The sequence below is a fragment of the Oryza sativa genome, chromosome 3 (assembly GCF_034140825.1).
Source record: "Oryza sativa Japonica Group chromosome 3, ASM3414082v1".
NCBI classification, from domain to species: domain Eukaryota; kingdom Viridiplantae; phylum Streptophyta; class Magnoliopsida; order Poales; family Poaceae; genus Oryza; species Oryza sativa.
This window is the reverse complement of record NC_089037.1, coordinates 14487821-14505162: the sequence shown is the minus strand read 5'-3', so window position 1 is coordinate 14505162 and position 17342 is coordinate 14487821. Positions and strand designations below refer to the sequence as shown.

Sequence of the window (17342 nt, the reverse complement as noted above, 5' to 3'; positions counted from 1 at the left end):
TAGGCATGACTTAGAAAGGTAAGGGTAGAATGAGAGCGATATTTATATGATTATATCTCCAGCAGAAATGTTTCTTAAGTGGAATAAAAAAGGAAAACAAATACAGGGAACATATTGCAAGTGTAATAGGAAAGGGAAAAAAATACAGGGAACATATTTTATCACCTCAAAAGACCAAAACCAAATCGTGAATGGGATTAGGTTGGGATTTAATCATTCAGAATCAAATCTGAGTGAGATTAGCTAGGTCAGTATCATCAGAATTGGATGAAGGCATTCAAACCAAGCTAACTATTGCTCTATGCTTTAGCAAACAATTGTTAACAATAACGGGGAAAAAATAATACCACCAACCCTCACTCAACAAGCTTATAAACTTGAGCATATCCGACTGCCTTCTTAACTTGCAAGTGTCAATTCATTTCCTCCGAACCGTGATAGCAACATCTCAGGTAAAACTCCCTCAACATCTCGGTGCGTGTTCCACGTTTAACCATTTGAGGCACTGATGCACATCAAACAGCAGGAAACATAAATATATGGACCTTTACATTATAGGCCATTGATGTCTTCTGAATTTACCTGAAACAAAAACCTATACATCAGCAAACATGTCATGACAAGGCTTAACATGGTATGAAGTTGCAAGATTATCTTCACTGGCTCACTGCCATATATAAGGCCCCGTTTGGCATAGTGAGGCACTACGATAATAATCTTTTGGACGAACTGTTTTCACACATTTTGGTGTTTGGCAGTTGTTTTTCTTGCCTAAACCACATCATAGAAAGGAGCTATCATCGTATCACAATGTTCAAATCAATTGAAGATATGGAATGCATATCTAAGAAAAAACAATATGCGATGAGATTCTATATCTCTACGATGAATGGTTAGCAATACTCACTAAAGGAACCACATGATTTACAAGTTACTAGTCAACTTTACAGATGTAAAGGGCGGCAAAATTCAGGATTTGGGCCATGCCAGAACTATAGACTTACAGAGTTCTTACCAGGAGCTATGTATCCAACAATTTATCTTGGTTCAGGCTAGCTTCATGCTTTTTACTTTCTTCCCTTATGACACGTTTAAAGTTAGTTAGCTCCGCGGACTCCTCACCATACACCATCTTGATGGTATCCACACAAGCACTGCGAACAAGTAAACAAACCCGAAATCACCACCTTTGACGAACTAACCCAGCGATACACGAGGCAGGACAGGAGAAGCAAACCTGCAAGCTTCCCTGTCAAACGTGCTGGGTCGGCTTGGCACGCCGAAGTACTCCTCGAAAACCTTCGGTTCCACCCTGCAGAAGACAGGCCTCTCTACGATCGCAAGTTTCGCGACGCATCAACCAGAACAGTGTCAGGTGAAATGGCCCATTACACACCAGGGTCATACAGGATTCGTCCTGTTGAGTTTGTGACTACCTTCGTAGATGTTGCAGGTGCGAGTGGACTTGTCGTAGTTGATACACCATCCATCGGCGCCGATCATGCTCTTGTACAGCTGCAGGCGTGAAGCATCATTTCATTCATTCATCAGCGTTGGTTGATTAAGCTTGCATCACCTCATAAGTCATAACAATATTGCAATTTATAGAAACAGCAAGTAATCGTCGATTTTTCTTTACATCGTTTTAGTATATACTCCCTCCGTCCTTAAATATAAGGATAGTGTCAAGTCAAACATTTTCAATTTTGACTATTAATAGAAAAAAATAAAAAAGATCAATCCTGTAAAATTGATGTTCCTAGATTTATCACTAAACAAACTATCATAATATACAACTCTTTTTATTTAAAACGTTTTATTTTTATAGATATTGTTAGTAAAGACGTTATCGAAGCCGAAAAATGCTTATAATTTGGGACGGGACGGAGGTAGTACGTTGCAGAATGGTAGTAGTAGATTAGGCAGAATTTTGCATCGTTGGGAGTACCTTGAGGTCCTCGGGGTGCTCGGCGAAGATCTCCTCGGGGGAGGGGAAGTCGGGGCCCTTGTCCAGCTTGCAGCACGCGCCGCACCCGGCCGCGCACTTCCACCGCACCACGCGCTTCGCCTTCTCCTGCTTCGGCGGCGGCGGCGGCGGCGGCGGCTTCTTCCTCCTCTCGACCTCATGCCTCTGCAACCCTTGCGCCGCCTCCGCCGCCGTCCTCGCGTCTGGCTTCTTCTTCTTCTTCGTCTCGCCGCCCCGCAGCTGCGGCGGGGGTGGGGGTGGGGGCTTGGCCTCGCCCCGCCGCCCGGCCTTCTTCCTCCTGCCCCCACCCGACGAGGAGGAGAGGCCCGCGATTGGGGTCAGCCTGGTGGGTTTGCACCTGACGACGGCGGCCATCGCCGGCGACGCCCTGGCGGCGCGCAGCAGCAGCATCCTCTCCGCCGGGATGGATGTGCGTCTCCTTCAACCTCGCTTATCCCCTCCTCCTCCACCCTTCCAATGGCAAGAAAAGCAAGCCACCACAGGTGACGACGGGCTGTTTCTTGCAGGCCCAATTGGGCCCAGTGCCGGAGTATATGGTCCGATTGGGCCCAGGCATTCCCGGTCGGAATAAGTTCATCTGAAGTCCCTCAGCTTTACATCTAAGTCTGTCTGTAGTCCCCACACGCGCCAGCTAGTACACCCTCCACGCCGCGCGCGCCCTCTCCTTCGCCACCAGCGTGCGCACAAGCCGCATCAGCTTGTACACGTCCTCCTCCCCCTCCACGAACCCGCCGCCTCGCTCCTCCTCTAGGAACGCCTCCACGAGCACGTCCATGGCGGCGGCGGTGCCATCCTCAGTGACTGGCGAGGAGGACACGAACGTGGCGTAGAGAGCTGGGTTGGGGTAGTACCAAGGCTCGATGCGGGCGACGTGGAGTGGGGAGAGGGCGAGGGACCAACAGCCTTGACGCTGGAGCTCAGCCATGGCGGCGAGGAGGTCGCTCTTGAGGAGGCGCCGAGGGAAGTCGAGGGCACGGCGGCGGCTGGGGAGCGGTCAAAAGAGGTGATGCGCTTGAGGGATTGCACGGCAAGGATGGCCTCCGTGGAGAGGGAGCGGCCGTGCTGGAGCGGGCCTCGGTTGTCGCGCGGCCGCAGGTGATGCGCCCCGCCCCCTGTCTGCTTCGCCTTTCGCCTGCCACCCACCACCGCGTTGTCCCCTGCCTGCTTTGCCCGCCGCCGCCCCACCCGCAGGCCTCCCAGCCTACTGAAGAAGTGAAGGGAGGAGACGAAAGGAAAGAGGAGAGAAAAGAGAAAAATAAGAGAAGAGAAGAGAGGACGCTGACATGTGGTGTCTCAGTTATGTTCCCTTCTCGTTTCTTGCGGGCCCAATTGGTCCCAATACAGCCCTAGATAATCCTATCAACAGAATTGCGGAAACCACTTCTATTGTGCTTTACTGCAACTAAACGAAAAGGAATCCTCCATTGCGTTGGGGGAAGAAATTTACAACGAAGCTAATGCGATGAAATGTAAAGTTTCTGTCTTTAATTTGGTTTGGCTGGTCCACGGACAGACCAGTCGGTTTCCGTATGGCAAACAAAACATGATCACAAGTTCAGTACAGTTTTCCCTGCTAAAAGAAGGGAACAGGGAAGAAGAGGTTCAACAGAAGTGTAATGCCCACCATGTAGGTTCTAGCCTGCTACAGTACATGGCAGAAATCAAACATCTCACTCAACTGCTTGTCCCTCTACCTCCTTCACTGCCAAGGGTTCATACCAGGCAGGCTCGAAGCCAGCGGCTTTCCTCGCCTCCGTATTGAAGGGAGGCTTCAGGGGTCCCCGGAAATACTCTCTAACAACACTGTGGAAAGTCCGAATGACCGCTGCTTCAACATCATCTCCAATGTCGACTAGTTTGCATTTTGCCAGTTCATCCTCCACCTGTTGGACTGTCTTGTCATCGCCATTGGAGGCTTGTGCTAACTCGGCTTTCGGTCCATCACCTTCCACCTCTTCGACCTTGTGGATGTCACCGGTACCATCTCGTGGGAGTTCAGAGCATTGGGTTATAGCCTGCGGAATTGAACTTGCAGTTGGATCACCATTGCGGGACCGGAGGCACAAGTATCTGAACCATCTAACACCAGCCGCGCAGTGTGTTATCTCCTCAGGATAAATAACATCTTCTAGTAATTTGGCTGTTTGTTCATCCCCACCTGCGCGGAATCTTGATATGGTGGTAGGTAGAACATCTAATCCCCTAGCCTGTATTCCAAATGGACCTTCATCAGTCATGTACTTGTACAAATGTTCAGTGAAGTTATCATGTCAGGGATATTGACATAGGTTACATAAATTATATTATTATTACTACATCGCATTTCAAAATTAAAGGTCTGTAAAACTGGATAACTCCTAAGGGTCGAATTATAGAGAGTAGTCGCCAATCGCATCAAGGAAAAAAAACACTAGCAGAGCAGCAAATTGAACAAATATATTTAGTGTGTAAGGCCTTCCACACAAAATTAACATTCCAAAATACTGATTTGGAAGGTCATTTGACCCCATACATAGCCCAAGGTTTCAAATACCATTTTGAATTACCGACGTCTTATATACACTTTGTGCGTCTATTAAAATCATCATGCATATCACAAGTGAGTCAGCATTTTGTTTACATCTAGCTTATGGATAAATGTATCGTTCATTTTCTATGAGTATCAACATCTTACACAAACAGCCAAAACAACAGTAAATGGTGCAAAGCAGTATGCTAGATCTGTCCAAATTCATTTTAGTTGCCTCAAAGTATTGACTGTCACAAGAATCAAAAGTCATGACCAATCAAATGATACCAGGGGCTACGGTTATGGCAGTGACAGCTCATTATCTAACTTACGATCATAAGAAGATGCCATTCGGTTGTACTTTATACGGTTACACTTATACTAGATCAGAGGCAAGAAAATATAGACTACCTACAGTCTTACAGCTAGTAAAATGGTAGTAGTTTACTGATACAAAAGGTAAGAGAAACATATGATGGAAATTTCTATAGTCTGCCTATTCATTTCAGTGTATCAAATACAGTCTTTTTTTTAACAAAAATATCAATTTGCTTATTTAACCCAAACACAAATCTACAACTTCTTGTGAGACACAATTATGAGACCAACCAAATATGATGAAAATACTGATCTGTTTATCAATTGAATTTCATGGAAGGCACTCAGCTTTCAAGTTTTTGGCTCTTACAACACTAAAGTAGTATAGGTAACCCAGCACTGCATTCATGATAGTAATAAAGCCGTATTTGCAATGAGATGCTACTCTAATTCTACAATCATCCCTCACCTCAGTCGAATCATCAGTGAGTCGATTTGGCAATGATATGCTAATCCAATTAATAGTGTGCATTAATAGTATGCTCACCTCGTGGACGCAGTGCTCGACGGCGAGGCGCGCGAGGAGGGAGTGCGAGGTGCGCGTCGCCGAGTCCCAGAGCCCGTCGTGCGCGGGGAGCGCGCCGTAGTGCGAGCCCAGCTCGCGCAGCCGCGCGGAGAGCACCGCGAAGTGGCGGCCCTCGTCCTGGGCGACGCGGGCGAAGTCGTCGAAGAACTCCCGCGGCATGCGCAGCGGCGCGCCGAAGCGGGCGACGATGTCCCAGGAGAGGTCGACGGCCCAGCTCTCGGTGTGCGCCAGGGAGTGCAGCAGCGCCAGCCGGCTCTGCGCGCTGCCGCCCTTCCCCAGCTTGGGCGCCCGCGACGGCGGGAGCAGCCGCACGGCGGCGCTCCGGGCGGGGCGGTCGGGAGGGGGCCGCGCGGGGCGGGACGGGTCGTAGGGGAGCGGGATGGCGCCGCGCAGCCACTCCGTGGCGGCGAGGTCCCCCAGGCGGGCCTTCTCGTCGGGGTCGGCCGTGCCGAGGATCTCCAGCGCCCAGTCCACCAGCGTCTTCGGCGGCTGCGACTCTCCGCCGCCGCCGCTTGCTCCGCCTGCGCCACCGGCGGCTTCCATTGGTGCGACTCTGCAGCTCGCGCCGCGATGAGGCGGGTCTCCGATTTAGCCGCCGCCGCCGCGTCGTCGCCGCCGGATGCAGCCGTCGAAGACTTGTGATGATTGCAGTTGCTGGGCCGTCTGGTACAGCATCACCCGTTGTTGGGCCTCATGGCCCATACGGCGATCATAAAAAAATACTGAAATGTTTATAGGGTTTCGTCAAATTCGTGTGAGATTTGGGCGACTGGATTTGAATACTCGAATACATCCATAGCAGAGGGGATGTAAATGTGAAAGAAAATGCACTTTTCATTCCTAAGTAGCACTAGTAACGCATCGATTGCTCGATCAAAATGATACTCTACACAACTCAAAAATCATGCTGCTCCGGTACAAACGGAGTTGCGCACAACAACTGATGAACCCCTGGGTTACGTACCTACCATGGGGTATCATGCTATGACTTATGTCCTGTAGATTTTTGTGTTAGAAATTCCAAAACTAAGACCCTGTTTGATTCAGCTTATAATTATTATAATCTAGATTATTAGGAGCAAGTTAAAATAAACAAGTAGATTATTATGCTAGATTATTATAATCTATAAGCCAGATTACTATAATCCAATAATCTTCTCTAGAGGAGCTTTTTTTCAGATTATTGAGTGGCTAATGACCCACTACTCTTAGATGCCTCTAATAATCCAGAGAAACAAACAACTCGTAGCTTATTTTATGCCAGCTTATTATAATCCAGTTTAGAGTAATCTGATTTAATAATCTAGATTATAATAATCTTAAACTGAAACAAATAGGACCTAAATATGCCCCCAAAGCAAAGCAACGACAAAACTATAAATATGTACTATGTTATTTCAGTGAATCTCATGAACAGATAGTGCATATATACATCCTTGTGTAATAGTGGCAAATTTTTTAGCTATAGTAAAAATTTCTACTCGTATAAGTGTAGTGTATTTCTTTTTGTTTTTAAGAAAAAAAAAGAATAGGACTTTTGTGTTGTGCAATCATCAAGACGCACAGAACGTGCGGGAGGAGCGTGCCAGCGTGGCACCACAAATCCTTTGCCATTTTAGAGTTCCGACCGTTGCATGCAGCTCAGGCCTCAGCTCGAGCTCCATCGCCGCCGAGCAGCTCGAGTGCGGCGTCCACGGCGGCGGAGAAGCTCTCCCGGTGCTTGCTGATGCCCACGCTGCCGGAGAACGCGTGGTAGCACTCCAGCTCCGACGTGGTGTCGGCGATGGACTCCAGCAGCCGCTCCATCCCGGCCTCCCGGAGAAGCGATACGTAGTCTGCGCCAGCGGCGGCGGAGGCGGCGGCGGCGGAGGACGAGGTCATGAGCCAGATGGCCTGCTGCACCACGAACCGCCGCATCCGGGGCACCGTGATGTCCGGGTACCGGTGCTCCCGCAGGATGCTCGCCAGCCGCTCCACGTAGCTTCTCTCGTCGATGCCGGCGCCGCACAGCTCGCCGGCGAACCGAACGCCGTCGATGAACTTGCAGATCTGCACCGTCAGGCCGACGAACACCTCGAGGGTCCTCTCGCTCCCCGTCATGGTGGCCTTCAGTACCTTCAGCAACAAGTCATCATACAAAACATGTAGTGTATAGTAATTAACAATCAAATCAAAATTACGTCACGACTCACGACTCAAGAAAGGTTCTTGTGTAAATATATTAGACACATGTATACCGTAGGCATCGCTTTGGTCACCGTGGAGAGGCGCCGCCGATGCTTCTCGCCGGCGTACGCGCACAGGTTGCGCAGCACCCTCGCCGCGTTCAGGCGACGCGGCCCGCCGTCGCCCTCCAGCGCCGACATGAGGTGGTCGAGCACGTCATCCTGTTTGAGGATCGCCGCGCAGCTCGCCTGGCTCTCCAGCGCCAGCATCGCCAGCGCCTCGCCGGCCTCCGCGCCGAGCTCCTTCTCGCCGTTGACGAATATCGACAGCAGCAGCTTGACCACCCCACCGGTGCCCACGATCACCTGCTTGCCCTTGGCGTCCATGGCCAGGTGCGACAGTATTTCCGTGGCCAGCTTCTGCAGAGCCGTGTGCTGCTGCCCGTGCTGCAGGACGCCGCGCAGGTTGCTCACCGTGAACACGTTATCGGCGACTTCCTGCCGGAGCATCTTGCCGGTGCTGCTCGTCGCGGACACCAGAATCTTGACGACCTTGAGCGCGCGCCTCACGATGCGAACCGGCGACTCCGGCGCCCGCGTGTTGTGGAGCAGCTCCGGCGACGCGTCCGTGAGCTCGATGATCTTGGAGAGGAGGCCGCGGGTGTTCCCAATCTTGCCGCAGTTGTCGTGGTCCCTGGCGATCCTCTTGAGGATGAGCAGGCCGAGCAGTTTGAACTGCTGGTGATCGTAGCTCCGCGCCGCCGGCGAGACGTCGTGTGGCGCCGCGGAGTCCGGCGCGCTCTCGTCGGTGTAGAGCAGGGACATGACGGACTCGATGGCGCCAGGGATGCCGGACACGCGGAGCGCGTTCCGGCTCTTGTCGGCGAGCTTGGACAACACCTCGGCCGCGCACCGGCGCACCTCCTCCTCCCCGGGGCTCTTCCAGTTGATCATCTCCACGAGCCGCTCGATGGAGCGAGCGTTCGTGCCAACGTTGCGCAGCGTGTTGAGATTGGATTCCCCGGCGTTGGCCGATGAGCCCTCGGTGGTGAACTGCTGCAGGATGCGCACGCCGATGAGCTGATTGCCGAGGAACTCTGACAGGATGAGCTCCTCGGCGAAGGTGACGAGGTCCATCTTGGTGCCGTCGAAGATGCTCCCCGTGATGCAGCGGGAGTAGGCGTCGAAGAAGAAGCGCTTGAGCGAGTCGGGGCCGTAGTACTCTCCGAGCTTGCAGTCGTCGCTCACCGTCTTGATCAGATTCTGCCGGGAGAACATCCATACCCAGTACGCCTGCTCGAGCAGGAAGATGAGCGCCTCGATCAACGCCAACGTGTAGAACAGCAGTAGCGCCGGCCGCTTGTTGGGCTGGTCGCCGCCGAAGTCGTGCCGCCATAGGCGCATCACCGAGAGCGCGACGCAGGCCAAGGCGGAGAGCACCTGCAGCCAGCTGAAGAGCCTCCCGATGTTCTTGGAGACGAACAACCTGCCGGTGTAGGGGAGTAGCGACACGTCGGGCACGTGCCAAACGCGCTGCTTCGTGCGAGCGACGATCTGGTGCTGGAACTGCGTCTCGGTCGCACTGCCACGGGCGCCGCCGTCGTCGGTCGGGTTGGCGGCGGGAGAGTGCCCGAGGCTGCGGAGCAAGCGGCGGGAGGTGGAGCGCAGCGCGCCACCGGCGGTGGAGGAGGTGAGCGTAGAGCGGTGCTGCCACTCCAGCTCGTGGCTGCGGCCGAAGACGCGCGCCCCGGAGCCAACGAGGATGACGGTGACGCACCAGAAGTCGGTGGTGCTGAGCGCGCTCGCGAAGCCGCCGAGGAGCACCACCGTCGCCCACACGAAGTCTAGCTTCCCGAGCCCGCTCGCCGCCTTCTCGAGCACGGCGAGGCGGAGAGCGAACAGCGTGAGCCGCTTCTCCGGCGGCTCGCGCCCGCCGCCGCCGCCGCCGCGATCGTTCCTCCGGCTCACCGGTGTCTCCTCCGGCCGCGGCTCGAAGAGCGAGGCCGAGCCACCGTCCCCGTTCCCGATACCTCCTCCATGGTACTCACCGATGTCCACCTTGATGCTCGGCGGCACGTCGTGACCTCCTTTCGTCGTGGCGTCGTCGTCGGGCTCGGTGGCGGGGGCGTTGCCCCCCTTCCTGTACTTCATGGCGCAGCAGCGAGCTAATGAACCCTAGGAGAACAACGCTGAGGCATCGACCACGTGGAACCTTTTATGCGAGAAGACAGACAATGGAAGAGTTCTTGATTTCCGTTGGTGTCTTGGTGATGGAAGAGAACCTGAAAGGGACTGTGTCTATCCATTTGTCCGGTGATTTCCAATAAAAAAAATCACCTAGATTTTTTCTACCCTTAGATTTACATCCAACGGACTACAAAAGAATACAATTTTGCTATATATTTGTTGATAAATTTTCTTCCAAAAATTTGACAGATGTAATTACAGTACAATCGTAAGTAACTTACATGCAATTACACTGTAACTATAATATAACTTATATGTAACTTTCAAAAATCTCTCCGTAACATGTTATTTCGGTAAAATTGAGGCCTTGGGAACAAATCCTTTCATATATGTGTATGCTGTGATTTTTTTCTTCCTCACAAGAACAAATCTTGTAATAGATCTATCGATTCAAAATTACGTAAAACTTACATACAAGTTACACTGTAGTTACATGCAAGTTATAGTGTAATTACACTACGATTGTACTATAATTATATATGTCAAATTTTTAGGAGAAAATTTGTCGACAAATGTATAGGTGGTCCCAAAGAATATAACAAATACATATTTAATTACACATTATTTTTATCAAAATTACAGCGCACTTACATGTCATATCAACTAAATTTACAAATGTAATTTTAGTTATATAGGACTGTAATTTTATATTTTAAAGAAAATAAAAATATATATTTACTTACACATTATTTTTATCAAAATTACTGTCCACTTACATGTCATATCAACTGAATTTACAAATGTAATTTTAGTTATATAGGACTGTAATTTTATATTTTAAAGAAAATACAAATATATATTTACTTAAATATTATTTTTATCAAAATTACAGTGCATTTACATGTCATATCAACTAAATTTACAAATGTAATTTTAGTTATATAGGACTGTAACTCTATATTTCACGACGACGATGACGAGAGGGGCGGTGTCGCTCACCGAACAGCGTTGGCCGTACTAATGGCGGCCAGCTCGCCAATCAGAGGCCACCTTGACACCGTGCTTCTCCATCATCGCGCGCGCGCGGGGTAGCTTGGTAACACTGGTCGATGTGCCAGCCGGCCGGCGAGCTGCACTGCATGCAACGTTCGACCTGCAAAATTGCCGCTGCATTGCAAGTGGTTGCATGGAGGCCAAAAAAGTGTCAAATGCCATAAAAAAATCGCGAGAGATGGATAGCAAAATCGGGTAGGGATTGCATGGATTTTTACCCACTGAGGGCTAACCGAACGGGAAAAAAATTAGGGAGTACCTATACATCTTTCGAAAGATTTTTATTATCGTATCACACAGATTTTTAATCTTTGGATTAAAATCCGATAGATATAATAAAAAGCAAAAAGCAATTAAAAAACACCATAATAAACACTAAAATACCATATCCTCAAAAAAAGACCAAATCCAATACAAAATTTAAAATTTACATGCGAAGATTCAAAAATTACAGTGTAACTTACAAAAGTTACAGCGTAAGTTTTATAAATTACACTGTAACTTACAAGAAAATACACTGTAAATTTGAGTGAGAAAATCAAGTGAGAGATAAGAAAAAATCTTTCGAGTGAGATATAGCAAAATCGAAAAAATTATATGGCACCTCATGCCACAAAAGCATGTGTGGCACTGGCACCCCTCATGGCCGGCCCTGGGCCAGTACGGACAGTGCGACCGCACTGGGCCTCCAAAAATTAGGGGCCTACAAAATATGTATACTATGGTACCAAGCCTGATAGGTTACTTTGTGGATTGAGAAGAGGCTGCTGGATGAGATTGTTATTGACGCTATCATCACTGATTTTGCATCTAGAACTGTTAGAATAAATTGTTTTAAATACTCTAGAGTATTTCTTTTTGGTATTTTAAACTTATTTGTGTGTAATTCGTTAATGAAATTGAGTTTTTAAATATTATCTTGTATTTTTATGGTGAATGGGGGTCTTTATTTTTTTTTCTACACCGGGCAAAAAAAAAAAAGTCAGGGCCGACCCTGGCACCCCTCTTCAGATCTTGCCACCAAACATATGCACACATCTTAAAGCAATTTTACCTTCAAAACCGTAGTACTAGGGAAGAAAACTAATTTAGCCAGTAATCGCTAAACTCGCGCGAGCGCAGAAGGGCGGCGCCGGCGACCCGGCCGCGCGCGCGCACTAAACGGATGGCCGGTTGTGGCAGCTGCGGCACGATGGCACGCGGCAGGAAACGACGGCCGACGGCGATGTGCGCGCACGCAGCTCAGCAACACGATGGAGATCGATGTAGCCACAGCAAGGTGGAGATCGACCTAGCGGCGGTCGGCGGCCGACGACTACGGTAGCGGCGAAGTGCACGCACGCAGCAATACGGCGGAGACGACTTGATCAATCACTATACAATATAATAAAAAAAATCAATCTAAATAAGAGGTTGCCTATTTTCCGATGGATGGACAAGCTTTACAGTAACTACATTTGTTTCTGCGTTTGCACGCCCGGCCTAATGTTCCTGGCCACTTGGCTCATGCATACATGGTATTCCTACGTTGTTTTGTTCCTTCTGTATTGGTTGATTGACATTTTTTTTGTTTGTTTGTACAGTTAGTTAACGTGTCCTACACGATCAGATTTGTACTATGTATTTAATTACAGGCTCTCCATGTGGATGTATCTGACTCCTAATCATAAAGGTCTAATTAACTTACCGTACGGTCTCAATTTCATATAGTCGTTTTCTAGTTGAACCCCGATATTCTGATGTGTTAATTTGCACCATTAAATCACTCAAAATCTAAACGGCTAGAGTCTAACGATCAAAATATTTCTCTTTTTTTTCTGATTATTGTGGGATTTTCTAGCTTGAACGTGATACATTCTTTCAAAATTATCTTATAATAATATTATAGATTTTATATCCTTTTGTGATTTTTTTGGAGTGATATGGAAAAACAGTGCACGAGTAGACTTTTCCAAGGTATAGGCAATTGGCAGTTAAGAGTGTTAAACTAACCCGAATGCCCGACTCGTGGAGAAGAAAATGTCTGATGATTGGGGCGCGCGTCTGGTCGACGTACGTGGAGACGAATAGATGATGACGACATCATTGGTTTAACCTGATCGCGTGGTTCAAAAGAATACTACTATGTTGACATCTCACGGCTGTATCCCCCTTGATGGACATCGTGGAAGAATGATGGATTTGCATGGCAGGGATATCCAAAATTAATAAAATTACGACGAAACCGGTTGTCAACTTGTCATGAACTTATTAAGATTAGTATATAGAATAGTACTCTCTCTGTACTAAAATATATGCATTTTTAGTATAGTGCCAAGTCAATCATTTTCAATTTTAACTATTAATAGCAAAAAAAAAGATCAATCATGTAAAATTGATGTTACTAAATTTTATTTTTATAGATATTGTTGATCAGAGTAGCATCTTAAAGACTGTGTCGAGATTGAAAAATCCTTACATTTTAGGACGGAGGGGTACTATATATGGTTCTCCAATCACAGAAGCAAGCAGTGAAGTAAGCTCCGTTTAATTGGTCGATTTCTTTCTCTGTGGTTAAACCAGTGCACCGGTTCAAAGTAAACTACAAAACTATTAAACTTGGCACGAGTAGTCTCAGAGAAGTGCTCGTATATAGCTTCGTATAGGAGAATAGGAAAAATAAATAATCTAGAGACAAATTAAACGAAGGACCATACGTGGGTTGCAGCTGTGAAGTGTGCCCTCCAGCACAAAAACGTACTCTCTCCATAAAAAAAACAAACATTAGATTAGAATATAGGAGAACTCAACCCATTCCTTAAGGGAATATCCACTCACTTTTGTATGTCTGGTCTTAGTTTTATTTTTCTGTGGAGCGGAGGGAGTAGCCATTCAACCAGCGCATTTGGCGTTGGCGTGTATGCAGGCCACTATCGGTGCCCCGGCCGAACACATGCATTGAACGTTATCTTCTTCCCTTAAAAAACTGTGTGTATGTGTGAGAGAGAGAAGGCCGATTCAGCGCCGTGCGTACGCGCGTGTGGAGGTGGAACACGAGACGCGCGCGCGCGGCGACCGATCGACGAACGGGTCCAACAAGTAGGAGGGACGGACGACGGCGAACGCGCGCGCGCGCGCAAGCGCAAGCGCTCCCGTGCGTCGATCGTGACGTACGTCCGGGATCCACCGTCGCCGAGCCAATCCGATCGATCGCAAGATCGCGCGCGTGGGGTCGTTGTCAAGCTGGGCTGAGCGCGCTTCGGTATATAACACGGGGTATCAACTACTCCCTCCGTCCCATGCATATCAAAGCAATCTAGTACCGAATGAGACACTTTATAGTTATGTCCGGATTAATTCGTTGCATTATAAAATGTCTCATACGGTACTGGGTTGCTGTATTTACTATTGGAGAAGTGATCTTTACTGGGTCAGGTAAAATCACATTAGTCCCGGTTCGAGTAGAAACCGAGAGTAAAAATATCTTTAGTCCCGGTTCACTAGTTGCTAGGCCCCTAACGAGCTTTAATTCCGGTTGCTAACACCAATCTAGAGTAAAGATAGATCTTTAATTCCGGTTGATGATACCAACCGGGAATAAATATCTCTATTCCCGCGTCATCCCCATCTCTTGCGCTCTCTCTCAGCCTCCAGACTTATCTTCTTTCTACACTCCTCCACTCCTCCTCCCCTCCACTCTCCTTCATCGATCCCTCTTCCCCTCGATGTTTTCGTCGGCGTAGGCAGCGACAGACGGCCGGGGGTGCGCGGGAGGCGGCGCGGGGGGGGGGGGGGGGGGGGGGGGCCGCGGGCGCGCCGACGGGGAGAGGAGGGAGACGCGGGTGGCGGGCGCGCTCGGAGGGGAGGCAGCCGGCGGCGGCACACACGGAGAGGTGGCAGATGGCGGGCAAGATGGAGGGTATCGATGACTTTGTGATGATTTTGGAATGATTTTGTGTTGATTTTGAGGATGATTTTGTGATGTAAATTTATGGATGATTTTTTGATGTTTTTGTGAATTTGTTAATGATTTTGTGATGTAAATTTGTGGATGATTTTTAGATGTTTATGTGAAGTTGTAGATGAATTTGTGATGTCAATTCATGGATGATTTTGTGATGTTTTGTGTAGATGATTTTGTCGTTGAGTTTGGTGCGAAATCAATATGCAAGTAGCAAAAAAAAATAAAAAAAGAAAAGAAAAGACGACAGCCACATGACGTTATTATTTTTATTCATAGTTGGTAATCCCGACCGGTTGCAACTTAAAAATAAAGAGGTTACAAACATGAACTAAATCCACTTCTCTAGTAGTTATGGGACGGAGGGAGTAGTAGTTAACATGTGTAACATCTCCATGCTAGATTATATAACTGGAATACATCTTCAGCGTTGAGGTAAATCACCTCCAACGTAATTACGTGCGCTCGTTATATCCGCCATTATTTCACTGCCAGCTACCGACTACACGGCGGCTAGCTACCTTGCAATGGATATTTTTTAATATTTACTTTTTTTAAAAAAAATATTTATAAAAATATACCATTTGAAAGTTTTGTAAAAATATACTACAACCGCTTTGTTGTAGGGCCGCTTTGTTGTAGGGCGGGGCATAAATTACCCTATGGTAGAGCGGGCTATGTGAGGTGACATAAGGTGGGAGGAGCATGTCATGGTAATTTTGTAGACAACCCCTTCTCACCCTTTTTGGACGATTTATTTTAGTGACATTAGCAATAGTTTGGTGATGTATGGGACGCGTGATGGTGATTTTGTAGGCTGCCCCTTCCCAGCGATGGATCGTTTTTCTCTTATAGGTTGTCACGTCACATTGATTGTCGTACCGTAGGGTTATTTATATGTCTCGCTCTATGATAAGGTTATTTATATGTCTCGCCCTACCATAGAGCGAGAGGAGTATATTTCTGTTAAACTACTTTGAAATATGATTTTTTTTAAATCTTTTAAAAAGTAAATAAAAAAAATAAAAAAATCGCTTGCAATGCAAGGTGACGTTCGTCAATGGGCCGAAGAAATTTAGGAAGAATCTGAAAAGGAATAAGTTCACTTCGTGACCTTTAACTGTGATCGAAATCTAATCTATAACCCTAAACCACAAAACCGGATATCTCGACCCCTAAACTCCTAAAACCGGTGCAATTTGACTCTCGGTGGTTTTGGAGGGCGGTTTTGCTGATGTGGCGCCACGTGGCGTCTACGTGGCGATATTGACCGAGTCTTCGTTCCACGTGGTGTTGACGCGGTACTTAGGTGGCATTAGAATTAAAAAATATGTGTGGGACCCATTAGTCATTAAAAAAAGAAATATGGGCCCACATGGCAGTCCTCTTCCTTCTTCCTCCTCCCTCTCTCCCTTCTCTCTCTTTCTCTCCCCCTTCTTCCCCTTCGGCTGGCGGCGGGCGGTGAGAACGAGCGGCGACGACAGGACGGGCGAGGGCAGGAGCAGCGAGCCGTGCAGCCGCCGCCGCCGCCGTACTCCTCCTTCCGAGGCGTCGCAGCTGCCGCCACCCTGACACCTCTCCCCGCCGTCGCAGCTTTCCCACGGTCCACATTGTTTGTAGCTTCAACTGCCTGAGAAGAAGGCATACGTTGTGCTATAATAAGAAATCAGGAATGAAAACACACAGATAAAGGCACATGATCACTTGCCAATTTTCATATATAGCACCATGGACCTCCTGAGTCATCAGTTAAAGATCTTATAACCTATTTCGTTAGATGGTATTATGAGGGAAATGCAAGGTAGAGACCATGCCAGTTATTCAGAAAAGGAAAGTTTAATTTAATGAGGGAGATGCGTGTTCCAAAGATCCCAATAAAAAGATCAGTGGATGATAACAAACGACAGACACATCATGTTTAACAGTACATCAGCAAAAGAGTGCCATTTATATTTTTTCCACTAATATCTACATCTATGTTCACATAAGAAGACAATCTACAAGAAACAAATAACAGATATGGTGTACTGGCTTAAATAGATTTTCTACCTGGTCATATAAATACTGGATCTGCTGAGCTTGTTGTAGAACATGTGTTGATATGAGATGATTAAGTGCTGACATCTCTATCATCTTTGTCTCTGTTTCTTGGACAGCATCAAGAAGATTTGTCAACTCCACCTAAGATACGAGTGCCGGCGGCTGGGGCAGCACGTGAAGCTCGTCGGCGGCTTGCTGCGGGAGCTCGAGCTCGCCGAGCTGATGCGGCGGGAGGCCACCAGGCGGCCCCTCGAGCGGCTCCAAGGCGCGCTGCGGCGGTGCTACGCGCTCATCAGGGCGTGCCAGGACTGCGGCACTTCCAACGGTCCAACCCTGACACCTCTCCCCGCCGTCGCGGCGCCCATCCACCGACGACACGTGCTCATTCTCGCCGCCCGCCGCCGGCTGAAGGGGAAGAAAGGGAGAGAAAGAGAGAAGGGAGAGAGGGAGGAGGAAAATGGAAGAGGCTCCACATGTCAGTGGCCCACATTTCTTTTTTTTAATGACTAGTGGGTCCCACATATATTTTTTAATTCTAATGCCACCTAAGTGCCATG

General features: G+C 48.2%; 3 protein-coding genes, 1 long non-coding RNA gene and 1 pseudogene across 6 annotated transcripts; 1 reads left to right on the top strand and 4 right to left on the bottom strand.

The window, feature by feature from the left end:
* Positions 1–19: 19 nt before the first annotated feature.
* On the bottom strand, positions 20–2419 carry LOC4332899 (uncharacterized). Of its 2 annotated transcripts, none has more exons than XM_066308414.1 (5): positions 1949–2419; positions 1437–1515; positions 1238–1331; positions 1005–1154; positions 20–582 (listed from the first exon to the last, which is right to left on the bottom strand). In XM_066308414.1, exons 1-4 carry the CDS (start codon positions 2375–2377, stop codon positions 1022–1024), a joined length of 735 nt encoding a protein of 244 aa, XP_066164511.1. In that variant the 5' UTR covers positions 2378–2419; the 3' UTR covers positions 20–582; positions 1005–1021. The 2 variants fall into 2 exon arrangements, with proteins under 2 accessions (XP_066164511.1, XP_015631534.1); XM_015776048.3 differs by having other exon boundaries at positions 1016–1154.
* A 47-nt stretch (positions 2420–2466) lies between these two features.
* Positions 2467–3412, bottom strand: LOC107280292 (protein THYLAKOID ASSEMBLY 8, chloroplastic-like; annotated as a pseudogene).
* Positions 3413–3445: 33 nt separating this feature from the next.
* LOC9267940 (uncharacterized) lies at positions 3446–6053 on the bottom strand. Its single transcript, XM_015776047.3, has 2 exons — positions 5362–6053; positions 3446–4194 (listed from the first exon to the last, which is right to left on the bottom strand). The coding sequence occupies exons 1-2, from the start codon at positions 5941–5943 to the stop codon at positions 3658–3660; spliced, it is 1119 nt and encodes a 372-aa protein (XP_015631533.1). The 5' UTR covers positions 5944–6053; the 3' UTR covers positions 3446–3657.
* LOC136355615 (uncharacterized) lies at positions 5201–6446 on the top strand. The gene is made up of 2 exons (XR_010739938.1): positions 5201–5299; positions 5375–6446. It is a non-coding gene; the product is annotated as an uncharacterized lncRNA (long non-coding RNA).
* Positions 6447–6771: 325 nt separating this feature from the next.
* Positions 6772–9798, bottom strand: LOC4332896 (uncharacterized). Of its 2 annotated transcripts, none has more exons than XM_015776043.3 (2): positions 7638–9798; positions 6772–7515 (listed from the first exon to the last, which is right to left on the bottom strand). In XM_015776043.3, the coding sequence occupies exons 1-2, from the start codon at positions 9714–9716 to the stop codon at positions 7042–7044; spliced, it is 2553 nt and encodes an 850-aa protein (XP_015631529.1). In that variant the 5' UTR covers positions 9717–9798; the 3' UTR covers positions 6772–7041. The 2 variants fall into 2 exon arrangements, with proteins under 2 accessions (XP_015631529.1, XP_066164510.1); XM_066308413.1 differs by having other exon boundaries at positions 6772–7506.
* Positions 9799–17342: the final 7544 nt, after the last annotated feature.

Bases quoted from the DNA above. Each gene is read 5' to 3' on its own strand.
- LOC4332899 (XM_066308414.1), bottom strand. From the start codon at position 2,377: ATGCTGCTGCTGCGCGCCGCCAGGGCGTCGCCGGCGATGGCCGCCGTC. The intron at 1,516-1,948 runs GTACTCCCAACG...TCACGCCTGCAG, and splicing joins AGCACCCCGAGGACCTCAAG to CTGTACAAGAGCATGATCGG. The intron at 1,155-1,237 runs GTTTGCTTCTCC...ACTTGTTCGCAG, and splicing joins TTTGACAGGGAAGCTTGCAG to TGCTTGTGTGGATACCATCA.
- LOC9267940 (XM_015776047.3), bottom strand. From the start codon at position 5,943: ATGGAAGCCGCCGGTGGCGCAGGCGGAGCAAGCGGCGGCGGCGGAGAG. The intron at 4,195-5,361 runs GTGAGCATACTA...TTTGGAATACAG, and splicing joins TCGAGCACTGCGTCCACGAG to GCTAGGGGATTAGATGTTCT.
- LOC4332896 (XM_015776043.3), bottom strand. From the start codon at position 9,716: ATGAAGTACAGGAAGGGGGGCAACGCCCCCGCCACCGAGCCCGACGAC. The intron at 7,516-7,637 runs GTATACATGTGT...TTGTTGCTGAAG, and splicing joins TGACCAAAGCGATGCCTACG to GTACTGAAGGCCACCATGAC.